General features: G+C 35.3%; 3 protein-coding genes and 1 pseudogene across 6 annotated transcripts; 3 read left to right on the top strand and 1 right to left on the bottom strand.

Annotated features, from left to right (window-relative positions):
* The first annotated feature begins 274 nt into the window (after window positions 1–274).
* On the top strand, window positions 275–7,008 carry LOC107646193 (mediator of RNA polymerase II transcription subunit 7a-like). 3 transcript variants are annotated; one of them, XM_016350396.3, is made up of 7 exons: window positions 275–566; window positions 1,761–1,914; window positions 2,746–2,815; window positions 3,829–3,995; window positions 4,087–4,160; window positions 5,332–5,415; window positions 6,743–7,008. In XM_016350396.3, exons 2-6 carry the CDS (start codon window positions 1,780–1,782, stop codon window positions 5,390–5,392), a joined length of 507 nt encoding a protein of 168 aa, XP_016205882.1. In that variant the 5' UTR covers window positions 275–566; window positions 1,761–1,779; the 3' UTR covers window positions 5,393–5,415; window positions 6,743–7,008. The 3 variants fall into 3 exon arrangements, 2 of the variants coding, with proteins under 2 accessions (XP_016205882.1, XP_088348035.1); XR_015886153.1 differs by lacking the exon at window positions 6,743–7,008 and adding an exon at window positions 5,636–5,787 and having other exon boundaries at window positions 277–566; window positions 1,778–1,914; window positions 5,332–5,510; XM_088491909.1 differs by having other exon boundaries at window positions 277–566; window positions 1,778–1,914.
* Window positions 7,009–7,456: 448 nt separating this feature from the next.
* On the bottom strand, window positions 7,457–9,318 carry LOC107646677 (U-box domain-containing protein 4-like; annotated as a pseudogene). The gene is made up of 2 exons (XR_015886152.1): window positions 8,882–9,318; window positions 7,457–8,596 (listed from the first exon to the last, which is right to left on the bottom strand). The product of XR_015886152.1 is annotated as a U-box domain-containing protein 4-like (transcript).
* Window positions 9,319–11,004: 1,686 nt separating this feature from the next.
* On the top strand, window positions 11,005–12,724 carry LOC148554904 (tyrosine--tRNA ligase, chloroplastic/mitochondrial-like). Its single transcript, XM_016350394.3, has one exon. The coding sequence runs from the start codon at window positions 11,103–11,105 to the stop codon at window positions 12,600–12,602; it is 1,500 nt and encodes a 499-aa protein (XP_016205880.1). The 5' UTR covers window positions 11,005–11,102; the 3' UTR covers window positions 12,603–12,724.
* Window positions 12,725–13,058: 334 nt separating this feature from the next.
* On the top strand, window positions 13,059–18,602 carry LOC107646190 (U-box domain-containing protein 4). Its single transcript, XM_088491572.1, is given in 6 exon segments — window positions 13,059–13,363; window positions 16,369–16,533; window positions 16,879–17,265; window positions 17,268–17,324; window positions 17,326–17,583; window positions 17,586–18,602. Coding segments are annotated over 5 exon segments (942 nt in total). The 5' UTR covers window positions 13,059–13,363; window positions 16,369–16,431; the 3' UTR covers window positions 17,724–18,602.
* The last annotated feature ends 3,665 nt before the right edge of the window (window positions 18,603–22,267 follow it).

Below are 22,267 nucleotides of genomic sequence, written 5' to 3'. Positions count from 1 at the left end.
TACTTAAATTTCACATAAGAATAGTCATGATCCATCACTAATAACACAAAATATTAATTGTGTATGGTAACCGGGTCACCGGGCCGACTTCGGGTGACCCGAGCTATGGCCCGGACCCGACCCGAAATAATGACCGGGTCTATTTTTGAGACCCTTACCCGGCCCTAAACCCGATGAAATCACACCAAATTAGCCCCAAAAGTGTTCGGGACCGGGCCGGGCCTTCGGGTCGGGCCGGGTCTGTGCACCCCTACGCTCACCCAAACAAGTCCTTAGTCCTCCAACCTCTAGGCTGCCTTACGCTTTCAGTCTTGTCCACTGCCTGCCAGACTGCCTCTCATCCCCTTTGCCGTCTCCTCACTACCTCCGGGGGCTTCGCTGGCTTCACCACCTCCTCCATCTGCGACTCCTCATTCAGCCTCGCCTCCTTCGTGGCCAGAACTTTAGCCTCCTCTTCGTCGGCTCCACGCCTCCACGACGTCGTTCAGACTCCAGATCCCCAGCCTCCATCGGTGCCGTCTCCGTCGAAGTCGCATCTGCCAGTCTCCGCCGTCTCCTCTGTCTCGGTGAGCTTCTGTTATTTTAAATATTTATTGTTGGATAAAATTCAAAAATATAAATCTGTAAATCTGATGATATGTATATGTATATATTCATTTATATGAAATATGTATGAACTCTGGAGTGTGTTTGGAAATTTTTGAACATTTATTGTTGCATATACCTTGCGGCTAAAATATGTGTGTTTTGGAAACTTTAGACTTTAGATTTTTTGATAGATTAATTGTTGTTTGGAGTTGATTTTTTTAACATCTTCTATAACATTTTTTTTTGGTGACACTTTAGATGCTTTAAGATGATTTCAAATGGCAAATAGGTCAAGTGAAGAGACACAAACGAATAGCGTTGCCCATAATGATAAATGAGAATGAGATTCAGATTATTTTTGTGTGACTTGTTTTATTTTAATTTATGTTTGGATGATATTCATGTTTTTATGAGTTTTAAGTGTAGCATGCTATTGAGACACTAGTGTAAACTAAATTCATGGAATAATTAGAAGCTGAAAACTCGTTAACTTCACGTGAAGTTAATAGTTGAGAGCCGTTAAAAGATTTGACTGATTTGACTAAATTTTCATTTAACGGCTCTCATTTATCAACTTCATGTGAAGTTGACAGCACTTGAGTTTCCACTTAATTGGAATCATAGAAGTATAGCTATGAGGAGGTAAAACATTTAACCACTTTTTATGATGGGATACGCTAACTAAATCCATAAGCAGTTTATCCGAGTCTGAGAAATTCCAAATTGTTTCTGTACCAAGCATTACATATCAGTGACATATACAATAATTCTGGACAAACAATGGTTCAATGCAAAACCAAGTGAACCGAAGATGTGCAAGAAAATAATGGGAGGTTAATTAACAGAGTTGAGAATCATTTTCTGCATGCTTTGCTTTGAAGCAGTGACATTTTCTCTCTCTTGATGAAGCAAGTGCACACTGCACATGTCAGGAAAATGGTGTTTAACTTTTCTCTTTATTTCATGATTGTTGGGTTGAAAATTGTCTACATGTCTTCCTCAATGCCACCCTGAACACCAAACTAGGTTTCCAACTTTCAATTGTTTCATTACTGCACAGTTCCAGTTTCTATTAATCAATTTCAAATAAATTTTAAATTGTCATTCGTTTATTTATTTCTGTGAATTATGTGATGTAAATTTGAAGATGACATGCAAGTTTGATATTTTAGGATTGATTTTATTTTAGTTATGGCAACTGCAACATACCCGCCGCCCCCACCATATTATAGGCTCTACAAAGATTACTTGGAGGACCCTAAGTCTGCTCCAGAGCCTCCTCCTCCCATAGAAGGGACCTACATTTGTTTTGGGGGCACCTACACTGTAAGTGCTTTTGGCCACTTTTCCCTGTGATTTGATAGCTTAATATGGCCTTGTTGGAATAAGCTATGTAATGATTGGAGCGTAAAATAGGCATAAGTGGCTTTGACTAGGTACTTAATAGGGAGGTGATTATACTAGAATATTTAAATTTTAACTATCCGTTAAGGTTAAGTTATTCTATCTGTAAAATGCTTTATGAGAAGAACCCTCAAATAAGTTGCTAGGTTTCATCTTTTGTGAAGGCGCGTTATATTTCTTCTTGTTTTGTTTATGAAAAGAAGTCCCAAAGAGCTTTTGTAGGCTTTGAAAGCTGTTACAGTGACCTTATCGGGTCTGAGTTAGAGATATATTATATATCTAGCCACTTTGTTACTGAATTTTTGTTTTTCTGTTTGGCAGTCTTTTCTTATTACATGGGTATACTGAATTTCATTTTATTTTATTTTTGAAATATTTTCTTAGGGTAATGTCAATGTGTTGTGTGTGGGGGGGAGGTAGTGACCCGTAGGTAACTGGGTATCCACAAATATCCACCGTTAGTCAGGTATCTATAAAAATATCTTTGAAATTTAAATAAATAAATTTTAATACCATAATCTATACATAAAGTAAACTAACAAATAATATAATATTATGTTTTATAGATAATAAATATAAATAGAAATCAACATTATTATATATACATATATATGCTATATACTATTTATAATATATATAATGAGGGTTGGGAGGAGTTTGGTGCACAAAATTTTTATGCTTTGATCTCCTTGGCATATGAACAACTTATCCTACATTTATTAACCTTATACTTTTTTTTTTCTCCCCTCGAAGACTAGTGATGTTTTGCCAAGCTTGGAAGAACAAGGGGTGCGCCAACTCTATCCAAAGGGGGCTAATGTTGGTAGGCTACTTTTTACTCTGCTATGTTCATTTTGCTCTGTTTTAGCTTAGGGGCTGATCTTTCGACTGTTATTAGGCTGATTACATTGACTGTGTTGCATGGGAAAGTACTTGATTGGTCACAAAAGGAACTACGTGGCACATACCAGAAATGATAATAAATTTTTTATTGAACCAGACAATGTTGGTTAACTTTACTAAGAAGCCAACTTATAGGGGTAGTAGGGCAATGCAAAATACTATTTAGGCACTGGGAAACTATAACATACTCCCCTCAATCAAGACTAGACGTTTGTTAAAGTTTTTAACTAGTCATCTGCAGACAACCCAATAATTAAGCAGGCCCAACTCCACTGCAAAATTTAGCTCATTGGAGGAGAGTTTCCAAAACACTTGTTAAGGCGATCTACAGACCAATGTGAGAGTGAAACTTCAACAATGATGTAATTTTGTGATTGCTTCATGAATCATGAAGGCTTGTATTGTTTTGGACTTGTGCATTATTGCTTTTGCTGATTCATGCTTAGTAATTTAGATGTTAAGCTTGTTGATCAATTTCTTTGGGAGCCCGATGTTGGATATATGATTGTTGTTCTCTTACTAAATAGAAATCAGATTTACATCAATTGCATGGAAATTTACTGTAAGAAAGAGTAATTAATCACTGAGCCACTAACATTAGAGACAAGATCAATTACAATTTTGCAGTTTATACATGCACCTGGTTAAACAAGGGTAATGAGTCCTCTAGTTAGCGGTATGCATGTGACCAGGTCTACTGCTTTGATCTTATTTATTAAGTTGATTGAATTTTCATCATACATAACATAATCATCATGCAAAATTTTAAAGCTACTACATGCATCCACATTGTACAGTGAGTAATTTTAAGACGAGAAACGGTTCATGCTGCATTTTCTCTTCCATTATAAGTTGCCCCAGCATAATCGATGATAAGATTCTCTAAATCATCTTGTATTCCATATCATATTAAAAGATTATGATCTTGTATAGATTTCAAGAAGGAGCTGAGATCACTGAATGGAGAATTGCAGCTACACATTTTGGAGCTTGCAGATATTCTTATTGAGAGACCATCGCAGTATGCAAGGAGAGTTGAAGAGATTTCAACTGTATTCAAAAACTTACATCACCTTTTAAATTCCTTGCGACCTCATCAGGTATATAATCTTCTAAGTATAAATATATGCGTGTAACTGTCATGCTGCTGTTCCTTTTCTTTGTCATTAATTATGTTTGTTTACTCTGTAGGCAAGAGCAACATTAATTCATATTTTGGAACTTCAGATTGAGCGTCGTAAAGAAGCAGTGGAGGACATAAAGAAGTATGTATTACATTTTCTTGATAGTCTTTTTAAATCGAATTGAAACCCTGGAACATATTCCTTTGTTCACCATGTTGAAATGACATTCTTCTTTCATGTGAGCTCTCGTTCTTATGCAACATCACATGCCCTTGCATTTAGGCTTTTAACAATTTAGTTGATTTTACCTCGTGTGAGCTATCGTGTTCTCAATAATTTTGACCAGTTTACCCAAGTTAGTTCATTCATTGCTTGTACTTAATCCTTGCATTAGATGCTTCCTTCTAGTTGGTATCCATTGGTCGACAATCACATCCTCTTTTACCTCTCCTTTAGAATATCTTTGTAAACTATAAATTCAATAATGATACTTAAAACCCCCCCTTTTTTGTGTCAAAATTTAGACACCATCATCCCAGCCATTAATCATATATTGTGGGGCCATAAATTTAATCTCCATACAAGATTGATGGTTGAGATGTTGTCTAAACTTTGACACCAAAAAATAGGGTCAAGTATCATTGCTCCTAGAAATTTCTGGAATCGAATAATATTTCTCAATAAAGTCTAATTACCTGCTTCATATTTCATTCATGGAAAGCAGCTTTTTATTAAAGTATTTTTGGATTCCTTTGATGACATAAGTAGCCACCTTGCTAATAGCCCATAATTTGTGATAGATCCCTCTACAGTTTGTGATCAGTTACTGCTGCATGGATAATAATTTAGCTAATAGAAACAATGAGAGATATTAACTGTCATTGCTGTGATGATTTCTGCTAAGGCCCCCTTTATTGTTTTCACATTCAGAATTCTTGACACGGTTTCCTATCGTATGAGACTGCTACTATTAAATTGTAGAAGACAATTCTAGACGTAACCTTGCGTTAAAAAAATGAAATTGCAGTGCCTTTGAAACTTGATCTAAAGTTTAACTGTGAATATTCTAAGCTAGTTGCATTAAATTGATTGGGGAAACACAATTCACCAATTCACCTAATGTTTATTGTCTGAATTCTAAAGTAGTCCTTGGTACTTTAGTGTAACATTTAGGTTCTATAATGTAATACCCTTTTCTTAAAAATGTTTTTTTAAGATGGATTATGTAGTATAATTGCTAACACATGCCTCTGCTTGCTGTAAATGTTTGTCGTTGGTATTATTTTCTTTCTAACCATATGTTTCTTTTCAGGAGAAGAGAAGAGGCACGAAGATTACTTAACGAGTCCCTAGCAACACTTGATGATCAATAGGACATTTTTCTGCACTAAACCAAGTTAGTAAAGCTGATCCTATCTGAGAAATTAGTGTATTTATAACCTTTTAGATTTTCTACTTTATACATGTGGTCTAGAATTTAACGCAATGCTTGTGATGTTAAATCTATTTCTGGAGTTGCCTCGAAAATTTTCGGTTACGTTTGTTTAGTGTTTTTATTTTTTATTTTTATTTTCACTATTTTTTGTTTTTAATATTTTGCAAAAATAAAAAATAAGAAATGGGTGAAATAAAAACATGATTTTATTGTTTTTACTGCTATTTTTTTCTTCACACCCGTACTAATTCTACACGCTTCATTTTTCTTAATTGTATATTGAAACTTGTTGCTTTCCAATTAATGGTATATTGACACTTTGACAGTAGTCTAGTATGTTTAAGGTGATTAATAATTCAAAATGCTTTCCAACTTCGAAGTCAGGGCTAGACAATTTTGAAAATTTCTTAAATGGGCACTTTTTTATTATGGAATGTAGTTAATTTATACTATGTTTATTTACAGTAATAATGATGCATATTAGTTTATATTTTTAAGATCAGTAAACCATCAATCGGGAGTCTTAGAATAATTTAATCATAAAATTCATTGCCAGAATTATTACTAACCTCACTGCTTAGTGATCAAAATTACACTTGTTTTTGTGTATCCAACAATAATCACACTAACCAATCGACAACATCCAGCTACGTGAGAAACACGATTTTTTTTTATCGTTATTCAGTGAGCCTAACTTGAACCTAACTTTATCCTAATAACTAACTTATAGAGAGAAGACTGTCTAAGCACTTAAAAAGACTTTTTTTCCTCTTTCTTTTAAAAAAACATAAAAGGGCTCAATACAACAAGATGAAACATAAAAAAAAAAAATGAAATACAAAAGCAACTCATATAAAGGGAGAAAAAGAATTTCAATTGTTTAGTCATTTTTTTGCATATAAGAATCATTACTACTTCATTCCTTGAAGTTTTTTATTGATACAACAACGATCTTCGCAACGTTTGATGTCTTGTTATGAAAAATTCATTCATTCCCTTCTAACCAAATACTGCAAATGAACAGAAAACAAACCCCAACCACTTCTTGCATTTTTTCTCTTCATTGCCACAGCTATCCATATTTCAAAATAACATAACGATTATTTAGCTACTTAGTGTGAAGCTTCACCTATACTGATACAAATATTGAAAAATGAATACAAACAATAGGGAATCAAGAAATATCTAATACAACATGTATTGGCTCCCTGCCAGTACTTTCAATTATTTCTAAGTATAAAGTGCTTTCTAGTTTCTATTGCTGATATCAAGGCAACAATTTTTTCAGAAGTTGAAGATCGCTTCCTTGCCCCTTTGAAATCGAAGGATGACGAGAAGGTCCGCCCTATCTAACTGAATTGGAAGTTAATACATAACTGAATGTCATTGAACAACTTGTACAAGTCAGCAACAAAAGCTAGAGATCATGTTTTTGTAACAAGGAAGATTTACATGTATAATTTGTAAGGTTTGTTTACAAGAGGATACATATAATCCATGTTTATTCTCTTTACAAGAAATTGAAAATATATAAATTAGCAACATTCTTTAAGAGTCCATTCAAAACCTTTTGGATGGTAGAAGAAGTTGGTAACAAAGAATCAGCCCCTCACAGCACCACCATGCCTTGGATCTCTAAAATGATTCAGAAGAGACAGGGCCTAAACAGAACCAAATCTCAGTCACCACATTTTGTAACAAAACAAAGAAGATAAAGAGAAAACTTCTCTTTAGCCCTTGCGGTGCCTGATGGTGATAAAGCTACTAATGGTGGAACAGCTCCTTCTTGGAGTACCATGTTTAAATGTAGAAGAGCTGCTGCTGCATTCTCCTTTCCTCTAGTAGAACCCAACTCAACAACCTCAACCAGAAGAGGAATGCCACCTTGCTGCCCAATCGCAGTTCTTCCACCAGTATTGTGGCCAGATTTGCTAGAACAGCCACAGCCTTATCGACCATTCCAGCTGCAGGGTCCATCAATTCGATCCTTGTTTTCGTGAAATAAAGCAGTGGAAGCATCTTTCTTACCCCTTGGAGTTCCATTACTTAATAACTCAACCAGAGGTTTAATAGCCCCAGCCCTCCCTATCCTGATCTGGTTATCCTCAACCACCTGTCTCTGTTGTTGTCATTGATTGATAAGTTAAGAAGTGCTGTAACAGAGTTTTCTTGGATTGTTGCAATCACCCTGTATGCCTTGATGAAAATTTTCACTAGAGTGTTCACTGGAATCAGAATCAGTTCTTACATGGTTTTGAGATTGAAGCTTCCCTTCTAGATGGTGAAGTTGATGATTGGGAAACTAAATCCACACTTTCTTCGTCTGAGCTAGCAGATGATATTCTTACAGGATCCACATGCTGTGCATTATCCACGCCACGCCACTAAAGGAATCTTCTGGAGTTGAAATAGGATGCAATGGTGATGTTTCCACTTGGTGGTTTGCACTGAAAGAAGTTCTAACAGTTGATTCCTCGATTGAACCAGACTCAATAGATCCATGAAGGAGAGATAGTTGATTTATGTTTGTGGACTTTACTGGATCAACTAGTGTCACATTGTTTGTTTCGCACCAATTAACAATTAATGCTTTTACAGTGTAGTTAGGTATTAGATTGGAATGAACCAGAGTCTGACTGAGTCTTTGGACAAACCATGAGCCCAAGATCAATCCAGTCCTTGATGAAAGCTCGCTGCCTCGCTCATAGGTTTGCCAGGATGACACAATGACTGGATCTGTCATCAATTCCAAAGAGAGAGGACAGCAAAAATCAGCAGGTACCGAATCCGGGATAGAGCTCTGAGCTTGCTTGAGAATGATGATTCGCTCATGCATTCGATCAATATACTCGGCTTCTGCAATGTTTTCAGTTTGTTCAGCATTCTCCTTCAACCTTTCAAGGGCCACAGCTTCAATCAAAACATCTTGATTAGACCTTAAGTCGAGGATCTCGGCAATATTTGCTAGAATCTCAGAACTTGGTCCTTCGTCTTCCAGTTGTTCATTTATAGCTTCCTTAATGATTGATGTCATGTCATACCCCAAATCATCAGGTAGACATTGCTGTGAAGCCCTCAGCTTCTGCAAAATATTGAACCCTATAGACTGAACTCTAGCTATCAACGGTTCAGCTTGCATCACCTAGTAATCAAGAAAGAGGAAATAATGATAATCAACACATACTTAACAGGAAAACTATACAAGAAAGCAGTTGGTACTCATCAATCACTGCAAATATAAGCTCAGCTTATTTTATGAGTTCTAAAATTTAATTTTGGAGGGATAGGAAAGGCTTAGAGAGTAAAATAGATTACTTCAAGCCCTTGCTTTTTCCTCCATTACCTTTCAAAATCAAAACCCAAGATCACACCTTAAAATAAATATCTCTTCTCTATCTGTGAATTAAGGGATTTAATGAGGACTTACAAAGTAAAATTTACTGGATAGTGGATGCCAATTCTCGGAAAGCTCCCTCAACTCATCAACAGACTGACCAAGTTCCTCAAATAACTTTCTAAGCTCTTCATCAGCAGATATATCAGAATGAACACTGGTGTCGATAATTGGCTTCAACAACTTAAGTGTCTGCTATGCACTTTGGCAATACATTGATACAGGTTTTGAGTTCATATTTTCAGAAAATGATGGATGCAAAAATGAGGATATGCCATTGGAGAGCACATTTAACAAAGATATGTCCATAATACCTGTATTAAGAAACAAAAAATAAAACACTTGCATCAGTTTTGAAATATGTGTAACAAAAAATTAACATTTTCTGGAGGGAAATTTATCATTTTGTTTCTACTCCAAGAAAATACATAAAACCATCTGAACAACATATTTTTCTTCAACATGTGCTATTGCTACTTTCTCTCTGATAACTTATCCTCCTCCAATCTCATCTAAAATCCTCCTTGATTATCCAGACTTGAAACCAGCTACGTAATCATTGGCAACCAAGAATAACATAATTAAGCTGAACTCAACTCAACACAACTCAGCAAAGAGTAAAAACAGATTCAACTATGTTTATCATATCAAACTAGAACTTAACAGCTAATTGAGAAAGGAAAATTGTCAAGCTTTCATTTTTCATTGAGAATCAAGAAACAGAAAACACTACAATACACCAAGCAAGATCATCAAAGGGACACACAACCAATCAAACAACACCAATACATACAACTGAATAAAGTAGCAAAATTAGAACTTTCAAATGATTTAAACAACATTGGGAAGTATAACAGAAATAACATGCGGATTACCGGAGATATTGGATGAAACAAAGAAAGAAGCGTTGAAAAGAAAGAAGCCATGATTCTCTAGTGCATGGGAATATCCATTAGACTGCATAAAGCAATTTGGGAATTTTCTTATGTTGAATGATTTTTCATTTTCTGAATTTTGAAAACAACATTTTGAAGTTACAATCTACTATACATATCAAACAAAGTATAAAACTATGCAATTTTAATGAGTAAGACATTATTTTTCAATTTGGGTAAGAGATTATCGATACAAAGAAAAGCAAAATAAAAAAATATGAGATTGAAAATTTTAAATTTTTCTAACACAACACATGATATAAGTGACCTTTCGAAACACTAGCTAAATTCTGCTTTGGCTTTGAGTCAAGTACCTGTTCCAATTTGTAATATAATGTACTCAACAAAATAAATTATTTATTTTTTATAATAGCAAAATAAAATTAAAATAGAACATATATAGGTCTTTAGTGATACTTCTTTTTGTTCATCATAGACAAACAAGTAAATTTAGATACTTCTATTCAATTCAAACAAATAATAAAATACAGAATTTATCTAATTTCAGTACATAAAAAAGAAGTTAGTAATTTTAGCAAAAATTGCATGGTGAATGACAAAAGTGAATTTATGGAGAACTTAAAGACGGAGAGGAACTCATTGAAAGAGCTCCAATAATGACAAAAGCATCTGGGCACAAGAACATGAAATAGATAGAAACAAAAAAGATTTACTGAAAAAAAAAAAAGAAAGAAAAAGCACAATTGTAATGGAAATGATGAAAGAAGAGAAAATATCATGTAAAAAAAAAAAGACAAAAAGAAAAGAATAATATGATAATTTTATCATTTTAAATCTTATTTGTTAATATTTTTTAATATAATCCTTCTTACTAATTTTGATATAATTAGTCTTTTATAATCTTTGACACTAATTTTTTTTAGCCAATTCTATAGTGTCTTTTATTTGGTGTCTAATTTTTGTCTAAATTACTTTTTATAATAACTTTAAAATTTTTAAAATTTTTTAATTTTTATATTTTTAAATTTAAAATTAATTATTTAACCTATTTTTATAATTAGCAATATCTTTTACACACAGTAGCAGACACCTTTTTTTTCATTAATTTATTATCAATTTTACGGAACCAATCAACAAATTGACTCATATGTCATATCTAAAGTTTTAAGGACCAAATAATATATATAATTTTATGTAGTAAAACTGTAAAAGGGATTCATTTACATATAATATGCAATTTAGAGGTGGAAAGCGCAATTCTCTTATGTGAATTATCCCATTAATATTGTTTACAAAAAGATCCCAAATGGAGGGAAGATAGAGATAGGGGAAGCAAGGAAAGGCAGAGAGAAGCAGCAATGTCTTACATGTCTGCTTCGACAAGAACCATCCTCTTCTTATCTCGCTCAACCACCAAACTCTCCTTTTTCCCTTTCAAACCCTCTTTCTCTTCTTCTTCTTCTTACCCTTCCCTCACTCTCCATTTCACCAGAACCAAATGCACTCTCCAACACCAACCTCAAACTCTGCTTCGCCGCAATGTCATCGAAGTCCTCGAAGAGCGCAGCCTCCTCGACTCCACCACCAACGACTCCGCCCTGAGATCCTCCGCAGCACCATCGCCGTCATCCTCCTCCGGCGCCGCTAATTCCCCGCCTTTGAAGGTCTACTGCGGCTTCGACCCCACTGCAGAGAGCCTCCACCTCGGCAACCTCCTCGGAATCATCGTCCTCTCCTGGTTCCGCCGCTGCGGCCACCAACCCGTTGCCCTCATCGGCGGCGCCACCGCCCGCGTCGGCGACCCCTCCGGCAAGTCACTGGAGCGGCCGGAGCTCGACGTTGCCACACTAGAGAGGAACACGGCAGGTATATCCCAAACTATCAAACAAATTCTAGGTCGCTCTCTGAATTCGAACTTGGAAGGTTCTAAGGTTGTGATTTTGAATAACTATGACTGGTGGAAAGAGATTAGTTTGTTAGAATTTTTGAAAAATGTTGGTAAGTATGCTAGGGTTGGGTCTATGATAGCTAAGGAGAGTGTTAGGAAGAGATTGGAATCTGAACAAGGAATGAGTTATACTGAACTCACCTACCAGTTGTTGCAGGGATATGATTTCTTGTACTTGTTTCAGAATGAGGGTGTGAATGTTCAGATTGGGGGGAGTGATCAGTGGGGGAATATAACTGCTGGGACTGAGTTGATTCGGAAGATCTTGCAGGTCGAGGGCGCTTATGGACTTACATTCCCTCTTTTGTTGAAGAGTGATGGTACTAAGTTTGGAAAATCGGAGGATGGCGCGATTTGGCTTTCACCTGCGATGTTGTCACCTTACAAATTTTATCAGTATTTTTTCACGGTTCCAGATGCAGATGTTATTAGGTTTTTGAAGATTCTCACGTTTTTGGATATTGAGGAGATAGCTGCATTGGAAGGGGAGATGAAGAAACCGGGTTATGTACCTAATACTGCTCAGCGCAGACTTGCTGAGGAAGTTACAAGGTTTGTTCACGGAGATGAGGGTTTGACTGAGGCACTTAAGGCTACAGAAGCATTGCGGCCTGGATCTGAGACAAAGTTGGACTGGAAAACTATCGAGGGAATAGCTGAGGGTGTACCATCTTGTTCTTTGGCTTATGACAGTGTTTTGAACTTGTCATTGGTAGATCTTTCGGTCTCTTCTGGTTTGTTTGAGAGCAAATCTGCCGCGCGCCGCTTGTTGAAGCAAGGGGGTCTTTACTTGAACAATAACAGAGTGGATAGTGAAAATAAGAGGATCGAGGAAGCAGATATAGTGGATGGGAAAGTTCTCCTTTTATCTGCTGGCAAAAAGAATAAGGTGCTCGTCAGAATAGCATGAAAGGGAATTCTTTGATAGCTGAATATTCTTTGATGACTATTTATAATTGCAGTTTTGTTGTCTTCTTATGATACCTTTGATTTTTGCTGCTAAAGAATAAGTATCTTTATCGGTTTTGGCATGTGATGGATGTTCTAATATGGTTTTCTAGCATGCTGTTTTAATTTTTTTTTTCTATTAGTGGTAAAATGTAAAAGCAATGCAGATGTGCATTCATTTTTTGAGTATCTAACATTGCAATTGTAAACTTTTGAGTATAGTGCCTCTTGATCTTAGAATACAACAACAGCTGCCGCGGTTAAGCATTTCAGCCTTTTCTTGGCTAGAGAATATTGAAGTAAATACATTGAGTAGTTATTTTTTAGTATTTTCCTATAGTATTCAGCATAAGTTAATCAACTCAGAAGATATTTGCAGTTTTGAACGTTACTCCTCTGCTGGCATATTTCAAGTCTTGCCACATAACTGGCAGTGTTTATCGTAGTTAAATAGTGGTTGAACAAATTGGGGTTTTGTTCGCCTTCCATTTGCTCGACCTATTGATGTGAATTTATATGCCTATGGAGAATCATTATACTGATGACTGATCCTTTTAGAGAGAGAAAAAGAAAATGTTCTCACATAGCCCTGCCTAAAACCAACAACTTCTGGTTTCTAGGCTTGTTACCAATATAGAACCTGTTGTGGTTTGTTTGGGGATCTGAGACGTCATTGAAGAAAAAACCGGACGAGGATACTCTAATGGTATTGTCTCTGTTAAGGTATGCTTTCTTTACCTATCCTTGAATAGCATTACTAGTTCTATTAGTATCATCCATCCTCATGTTGAATGGTTGGTTTGTCATTTGTTCTAAGGGCATACAACTAGGTATTTCTGACTTCTGCTAGTAACAATTTTCATTGAATCTTGAAAAGGAAAACTCAACAAAAATGCTTTGCTTTCATTGGTTTAGATGTCTCTGATTTTTCCCCATTGAGTATAAGAACTTAGCTGACCCCACCAAGTGGGATAAGGCTTTGTTGTTGTTGTTGTTGAGTATAAGAACTCACTTTAAGATAAAAATAAAAAAAATAAAAAATCCCTAGTATCATATCAGAGTGGCCACTTTCTAGGGTATCCCCTTTACCTTTTCTTTGTTGTCCATTAATTACATTCATCCAATTGAATCTAGGAATAACCATTAAACATATGCATTCTGAAATATAGAGCTTATTTTCCATTTCGATCTGCACTTAGGAAATGGTGTTGAGGAGTAATTCTTAAAAGTGAGCAAGGTATGAACCAGAAACTTTTGCCAGGATACTTTGTATGCTAATATTTTAGTAGCAAATCCCTTCCTTTAGTTTTGTACCTTGTTCAATAATTTTACATGTGCTTTTCATGATTTTCTCTATTTGGAGTCTAGTGAGAAGAAAAATTATTATTTTGATAAGGATAGTCCTGGACTCCTGATCACTCTCTAGGTGAATTCCCTGTTCACGCTAATTTTTCTCATCAGAAATTCACAAAGCACATACTGGTTTTGGTGCCTGGTCCAATAAGGAAACAGATTTTTTAGCAATGTTGTCACTAGCAGACCATATCAATCCTATTTTAGTACTTCTTTTATTATAATTACATTTAATGAATAGTACATGAATTGATTTGGAATGACCAAAATACTAAAGATTTGATTTTCTTGTTTCGTATTTTTGCATCAATTTTTGATAAGAAAAACAAAAAAGGGCATTTGCAAATTACTGTTGCTAATATGAACATTTATGTTGAATGCCTGCCTCTTGGAGGGGGAAAAAAGTGAAAAGTAGTTGAGACTGAAGCATAAGCTATGCTGAAATGGACATTGATTAGGAAGTTGGTTGTGAAGTTGGACATCGTTATCTCCTTTGTAAGTCTTGATTGCCAATGTTTGAATGCAATAAAACTATGTTTTCATTTGTATTTATTTCCTGTATGTGTATATTAATTTCATCCTATCAATATAAACTAGTCTCTGTTGATACAGCTTTTACACACGGAATTCATGCAATCTTTATCTACTTTCTTTCCACTCAACAGGCATTTGGCTCTGAAATATTATTGGTGCTTAGTAAAATATTTCTTTATCTACTTTCATTCCACTCAACATGGCATTTGGCCCTGAAATATTTTTAGTGCTTAATAAAATATCTTATTCTGTTTTGGAATTTGACCTTGAAAATAACTAAGATCAAGGATTATAAATTATAAACAAACAACAACAAAGCCTTGTCCCATTAGGCAGGTTCAGCAGTAGTGGCTGGAAAATGTAGTGTATATTTCGGAACTTTACTGAATAATTCCTAATCGTGGAGCTAATTTTTTTCAGTAAATCTTTTTTGTTTCTATCTATTTCATGTTCTTGTGCACAGATGCTTTTGTCATTATTGGAGCTCTTCCAATGAGTTCCTCTCCGTCTTTAAGTTCTCCATAAATTCACTTTTGTCATTCACCATGCAATTTTTGCTAAAATTACTAACTTCTTTTTTATGTACTGAAATTGGATGAATTCTGTATTTTATTATTTGTTTGAATTGAATAGAAGTATCTAAGTTTACTTGTTTGTCTATGATGAACAAAAAGAAGTATCACTAAAGACCTATATATGTTCTATTTTAATTTTATTTTGCTATTAAAAAAATAAATAATTTGTTTTGTTGAGTACGTTATCTGTTTGATTTGGTTACAAATTGAAACAGGTACTTGACTCGAAGCCAAAGCAGAATTTAGCTAGTGCTTCGAAAGGTCCCTTATATCATGTGTTGTGTTAGAAAAATTTAAAATTTTCAATCTCATATTCTTTATTTTGCTTTTCTTTGTACTCGATAATCTCTTACCCAAATTGGAAAACAATGTCTTACTCATGAAATTTGCATAGTTTTATACTTTGTTTGATATGTATAGTAGATTGTAACTTCATAATTTTGTTTTCAAAATTCAGAAAATGAAAAATCATTCAACATAAGAAAATTCCCAAATTGCTTTATGCAGTCTAATGGATATTCCTATGCACTAGATAATCATGGCTTCTTTCTTTTCAACGCTTCTTTCTTTGCTTCATCCAATATCTCCGGTAATCCGCATGTTATTTCTGTTATACTTCCCAATGTTGTTTAAATCATTTGAAAGTTCTAATTTTGCTACTTTATTCAGTTGTATGTATTGGTGTTGTTTGATTGGTTGTGTGTCCCTTTGATGATCTTGCTTGGTGTATTGTAGTGTTTTCTGTTTCTTGATTCTCAATGAAAAATGAAAGCTTGACAATTTTCCTTTCTCAATTAGCTGTTAAGTTCTAGTTTGATATGATAAACATAGTTGAATCTGTTTTTACTCTTTGTTGAGTTGTGTTGAGTTGAGTTCAGCTTAATTATGTTATTCTTGGTTGCCAATGATTACGTAGCTGGTTTCAAGTCTGGATAATCAAGGAAGATTTTAGATGAGATTGGAGGAGGATAAGTTATCAGAGAGAAAGTAGCAATAGCACATGTTGAAGAAAAATATGTTGTTCAGATGGTTTTATGTATTTTCTTGGAGTAGAAACAAATGATAAATTTCCCTCCAGAAAATGTTAATTTTTTGTTACACATATTTCAAAACTGATGCAAGTGTTTTATTTTTTGTTTCTTAATACAGGTATTATGGACATATCTTTGTTAAATGTGCTCTCCAATGGCATATCCTCATTTTTGCATCCATCATTTTCTGGAAATATGAACTCAAAACCTGTATCAATGTATTGCCAAAATGCAGAGCAGACACTTAAGTTGTTGAAGCCAATTATCGACACAAGTGTTCATTCTGATATATCTGCTGATGAAGAGATTAGAAAGTTATTTGAGGAACTTGGGTCAGTCTGTTGATGAGTTGAGGGAGCTTTTCGAGAATTGGCATCCACTATCCAGTAAATTTTACTTTGTAAGTCCTCATTAAATCCCTTAATTCACAGATAGAGAAGAGATATTTATTTTAAGGTGTGATCTTCGGTTTTGATTTTGGAAGGTAATGGAGGAAAAAGCAAGGGCTTGAAGTAATCTATTTTACTCTCTAAGACTTTCCTATCCTTCCAAAATTAAATTTTAGAACTCATAAAATAAGCTGAGCTTATATTTGCAGTGATTGATGAGTACTAACTGCTTTCTTGTATAGTTTTCCTGTTAAGTATGTGTTGATTATCATTATTTCCTCTTTCTTGATTACTCGGTGATGCAAGCTGAACCGTTGATAGCTAGAGTTCAGTCTATAGGGTTCAATATTTTGCAGAAGCTGAAGGCTTCACAGCAATGTCTACCTGATGATTTGGGGTATGATATGACATCAATCATTAAGGAAGCTATAAATGAACAACTGGAAGGCGAAGGACCAAGTTCTGAGATTCTAGCAAATATTGCCGAGATCCTCGACTTAAGGTCTAATCAAGATGTTTTGATTGAAGCTGTGGCCCTTGAAAGGTTGAAGGAGAATGCTGAACAAACTGAAAACATTGCAGAAGCCGAGTATATTGATCGAATGCATGAGCGAATCATCATTCTCAAGCAAGCTCAGAGCTCTATCCCGGATTCGGTACCTGCTGATTTTTGCTGTCCTCTCTCTTTGGAATTGATGACAGATCCAGTCATTGTGTCATCCTGGCAAACCTATGAGCGAGGCAGCGAGCTTTCATCAAGGACTGGATTGATCTTGGGCTCATGGTTTGTCCAAAGACTCAGTCAGACTCTGGTTCATTCCAATCTAATACCTAACTACACTGTAAAAGCATTAATTGTTAATTGGTGCGAAACAAACAATGTGACACTAGTTGATCCAGTAAAGTCCACAAACATAAATCAACTATCTCTCCTTCATGGATCTATTGAGTCTGGTTCAATCGAGGAATCAACTGTTAGAACTTCTTTCAGTGCAAACCACCAAGTGGAAACATCACCATTGCATCCTATTTCAACTCCAGAAGATTCCTTTAGTGGCGTGGCGTGGATAATGCACAGCATGTGGATCCTGTAAGAATATCATCTGCTAGCTCAGACGAAGAAAGTGTGGATTTAGTTTCCCAATCATCAACTTCACCATCTAGAAGGGAAGCTTCAATCTCAAAACCATGTAAGAACTGATTCTGATTCCAGTGAACACTCTAGTGAAAATTTTCATCAAGGCATACAGGGTGATTGCAACAATCCAAGAAAACTCTGTTACAGCACTTCTTAACTTATCAATCAATGACAACAACAGAGACAGGTGGTTGAGGATAACCAGATCAGGATAGGGAGGGCTGGGGCTATTAAACCTCTGGTTGAGTTATTAAGTAATGGAACTCCAAGGGGTAAGAAAGATGCTTCCACTGCTTTATTTCACGAAAACAAGGATCGAATTGATGGACCCTGCAGCTGGAATGGTCGATAAGGCTGTGGCTGTTCTAGCAAATCTGGCCACAATACTGGTGGAAGAACTGCGATTGGGCAGCAAGGTGGCATTCCTCTTCTGGTTGAGGTTGTTGAGTTGGGTTCTACTAGAGGAAAGGAGAATGCAGCAGCAGCTCTTCTACATTTAAACATGGTACTCCAAGAAGGAGCTGTTCCACCATTAGTAGCTTTATCACCATCAGGCACCGCAAGGGCTAAAGAGAAGTTTTCTCTTTATCTTCTTTGTTTTGTTACAAAATGTGGTGACTGAGATTTGGTTCTGTTTAGGCCCTGTCTCTTCTGAATCATTTTAGAGATCCAAGGCATGGTGGTGCTGTGAGGGGCTGATTCTTTGTTACCAACTTCTTCTACCATCCAAAAGGTTTTGAATGGACTCTTAAAGAATGTTGCTAATTTATATATTTTCAATTTCTTGTAAAGAGAATAAACATGGATTATATGTATCCTCTTGTAAACAAACCTTACAAATTATACATGTAAATCTTCCTTGTTACAAAAACATGATCTCTAGCTTTTGTTGCTGACTTGTACAAGTTGTTCAATGACATTCAGTTATGTATTAACTTCCAATTCAGTTAGCCAGGGATCTGATCGATCCGGACCTTCTCGTCATCCTTCGATTTCAAAGGGGCAAGGAAGCGCTCTTCAAGTTCTGAAAAAATTGTTGCCTTGATAACAGCAATAGAAACTAGAAAGCACTTTATACTTGGAAATAATTGAAAGTACTGGCAGGGAGCCAATACATGTAGTATTAAGATATTTCTTGATTCCCTATTGTTTGTATTCATTTTTCAATATTTGTATCAGTAGAGGTGAAGCTTCACACTAAGTAGCTAAATAATCGTTATGTTATTTTTCTACAATTTCTAAACCCCAAACTCAAATCCTAAACCCCAAACTCTAACCCTAAACCCCAACCCTCAACTCTCAACCCTAACCCCCCAAATTCATAAACCCCAAATCCGAAACACCAAATCCTAAACCCCCAACCCTAAATCCTAAATCCCAAACTATAAGCCCTAAACCCCCAACCTCCAAATCGAAATCCTAAACCCCAAACCATAAACCATAAACTCTAAACCCTAAACTCCAAATCCCAAATCCTAAACTCCAAACATTAAATCCTAAACTCTAAACCACAAGTCCAACCCCCAAACCCTAAACCCTAAACTACAAACCCTAAATCCTAAATCCTAAACCCCAAACCCTAAACCTTAACCATAAACCCTAAACCCCCAACCTTAAATCCTAAACCCTAAATTCCAAACCCTAAACTCCCAACCTTAAACCCCAAACCATAAGCCCTAAATCCCAAATTCTAAATCACAAATTCAACCCCCAACCCCCAAATCCTAAACCCTAAATCCCCAACTCCAAACTCTAAACTACAAATTCCAAACCCTAAACCACCAACCCTAATCCCTAAACCCTATATCCCCAACCCTAAACCCTAACGGACAAACACTCGACGGTTAGTTAAAGTATTTAATTTGGCGATTATTAGTCATAAGACTATTGACTATTAAAGGTTTATCATATAATGAATATACAACAAGTTTACTAACAACTACACTTCATGTTGTTTTCTATAAATTTTCTTTTTGAAAAATGATATTAATTATTGTTTCAGAGCCAATAGGCAGTAGCATGGCACATTAACGAATTCCACCATTTCTATTATTTAATTCCTTGTTATTCCTACACTTTCATTATTTCATATTGTTTTTATTCAAAATGTTAATGGGCATTTAAGGGTCATTGCACTTTCATATCGTTCACTACATTCATTCCCTTACCGTCGGATATGCCCTGCACCGCTGATCGATGACATGGCCAGTTGGAATCCATTCATTTCATTACCAAAATTAAATCATAAATTTCATTGTCACGGTTGAAATTAAAGTAGCAAAAGAAAAAACCCAAGATAATTAAGTGCTCATGTATTTTGGACCTCAAATTTTCATCCTTTTGTAATTAACAGAATATTTAACAAATTAAAGCACACAAGACGAATATTCCTCTAATCACACATGACGCGACTGAAATAACGACCCTTTTTTCTCAGCCTCACTAGAATAATGATAATAATAAAAGATAACAAAGACAACAGATGTGGTAGATTATGTTGTTAAATTATTTTATTATTCTAGAAAGTAGTGTGATAGTTGACTTATGTTGAAAATGATATAGGAGTTACTTCGATTTATATTTTGTTTTGACAATTATATGCTCCATTTTCTGTGTTGAGTTTGTTCTTTCTTAAAAAAAAAAAAAGTAAAACCTGTTTAAGCTATATATATGAACACATCAGCCCCTTAATTTCATTGTTTAAATTTGCGTACAACATATAATTACGGATCAAGCGGCAAATTTTTTGCTTGAAAATATACTTTAAAAAAATAAAGATTCGTCACCAAAAGTAGTCAGAATTCTAGCTATTTCAAACACTCAAAGCCGCGTGTCCTTCTTAGCTAAGATTGTAAAAATATAATAATAACAGTGTGTTATTATATTTTGATTTAGAGGGGAATAGATTCGACTAAATTCAATGGATTGGCTCACCTTTGCATCATTATGATACTATATAATTATACCAATGAATTAATGATTTTGTTTTAAATACTGACAAGCCTATGATCTATATATTGTAAGTTTCAGTTACTATATTATATTAAAAAAATATAGAGAAATAACTTTTCTACACGTCAACATAACCCAACTCTATTATAATTTAAATTTTATAAATAAATAAAATTTTAAAAATTAAAATTCAAAATTCAAAAAAAATTATTTCTACATTTATTCTAATCACATTTATAATCCACAGTAAAAATAATTCATACAAAATCTAATCCCTTTCTATTCATTTGAAAACAGTCAAATCTCTTCCTCCACAAATCCGCCGTCTCCACGTATTTTCGACGCTGCCGCTCATTGACCACCATCGCATCTTTCGTCGTGCTGTGCGACCTTTTCCACGCATCTCGTCACCGTCCTTTTTTCGTCGACGTCGTCGCCCACTGTCCCGACGCATCTGCACCGCTGCGGCCCCCATCCGTTGCGACGCAGCCACCTCCGGTCCCCCATTCGCGATGCGCGATCAACTATTCCGATCCATGGCGACTCCTCCACTCGCGATGCGTGGCCTTCGTGGCTTCCTCCTCGCAACGTGCCACCACGAGTCTCCCACCGTACATGCAACACCGTCTAAGATGTCGTCGCCGGTCACCCTACGACTCTTCTTCTTCTCCTCTCCTATTTGGTTTTAAATGATCATTTTAACTAGTTTTTTTTCCTATGTTTTGTATATATATTTTTTTAGGATTTGGATGATTTTGGTGGTTTTTTTGGAGTTTGGACATTTTTTTTAAAAGAGAAATTAGAATTTACGTAATAAATAGTAAAAGATGAATTAGAATAAAAAAATAATTAATAATCATTAATATTGTATTTTTTTAAAATAAAATTTAAATAATTAATAATTAATGACAATTAATTAACATAAAATATAATTTAAATATATTTATTAGCTTATTGTTGGTTATACCTCTTAGTTTTCTAGTGAAATTGTATTATGTTATGTTACCACTAAGATTGTAATGTTTTAAAATAGTTTTTTCTGTTACTATTTCTAATAATGTAGTGTAGTCGTGTGTCATATGGTTCGCACAACCTTTTTCTTTAATTAGTTCTATTGCTTAAAATTATTATAGGTTAGTTCTGTTGCGTACTATAATATAAATGATATAAATAACGATTCATAATATGTTTGCATACATAATACATGTAATTAGGGATGGCAAAAATTTTCAGCGGAGCGGGTATCCGCGGAGATTTATCCGTTACGGAGCAGATTTGGGGACGATTTTATACCCGCGAGGACGGGGGCGGGAATAGAGGTCCCCATCCCGTGGAGACCTGTTTAAATCCCGTTTATGTAAAAAGACTAGAATACCCTTTATATATATATATATATATATATATATATATATATATATATATATATATATATATATGTCATATGAAGGAAGGTGAAAACTCTAGCCGTCACACTTGCAAAGTTGCAATTCACAATCTTCAACCTAGTCTCTGTCTCTCCGAACTCTTCACCAATCACCACCCTCAAACCTCAGTCTCTCGTCCTCTCTGAACCACGCACAGTCGCACCATCACCACCACCGACCGCCACCAACTGCCACCTCTCGCCCTCTCAGTCCTTCACCGCTACGGCGCTA

This window comes from Arachis ipaensis, chromosome B6, assembly GCF_059453495.1.
Source record: "Arachis ipaensis isolate K30076 ecotype BB chromosome B6, ASM5945349v1, whole genome shotgun sequence".
Classification (NCBI taxonomy): Eukaryota; Viridiplantae; Streptophyta; class Magnoliopsida; order Fabales; family Fabaceae; genus Arachis; species Arachis ipaensis.
This window is presented reverse-complemented; position numbering and strand designations above follow the sequence as displayed.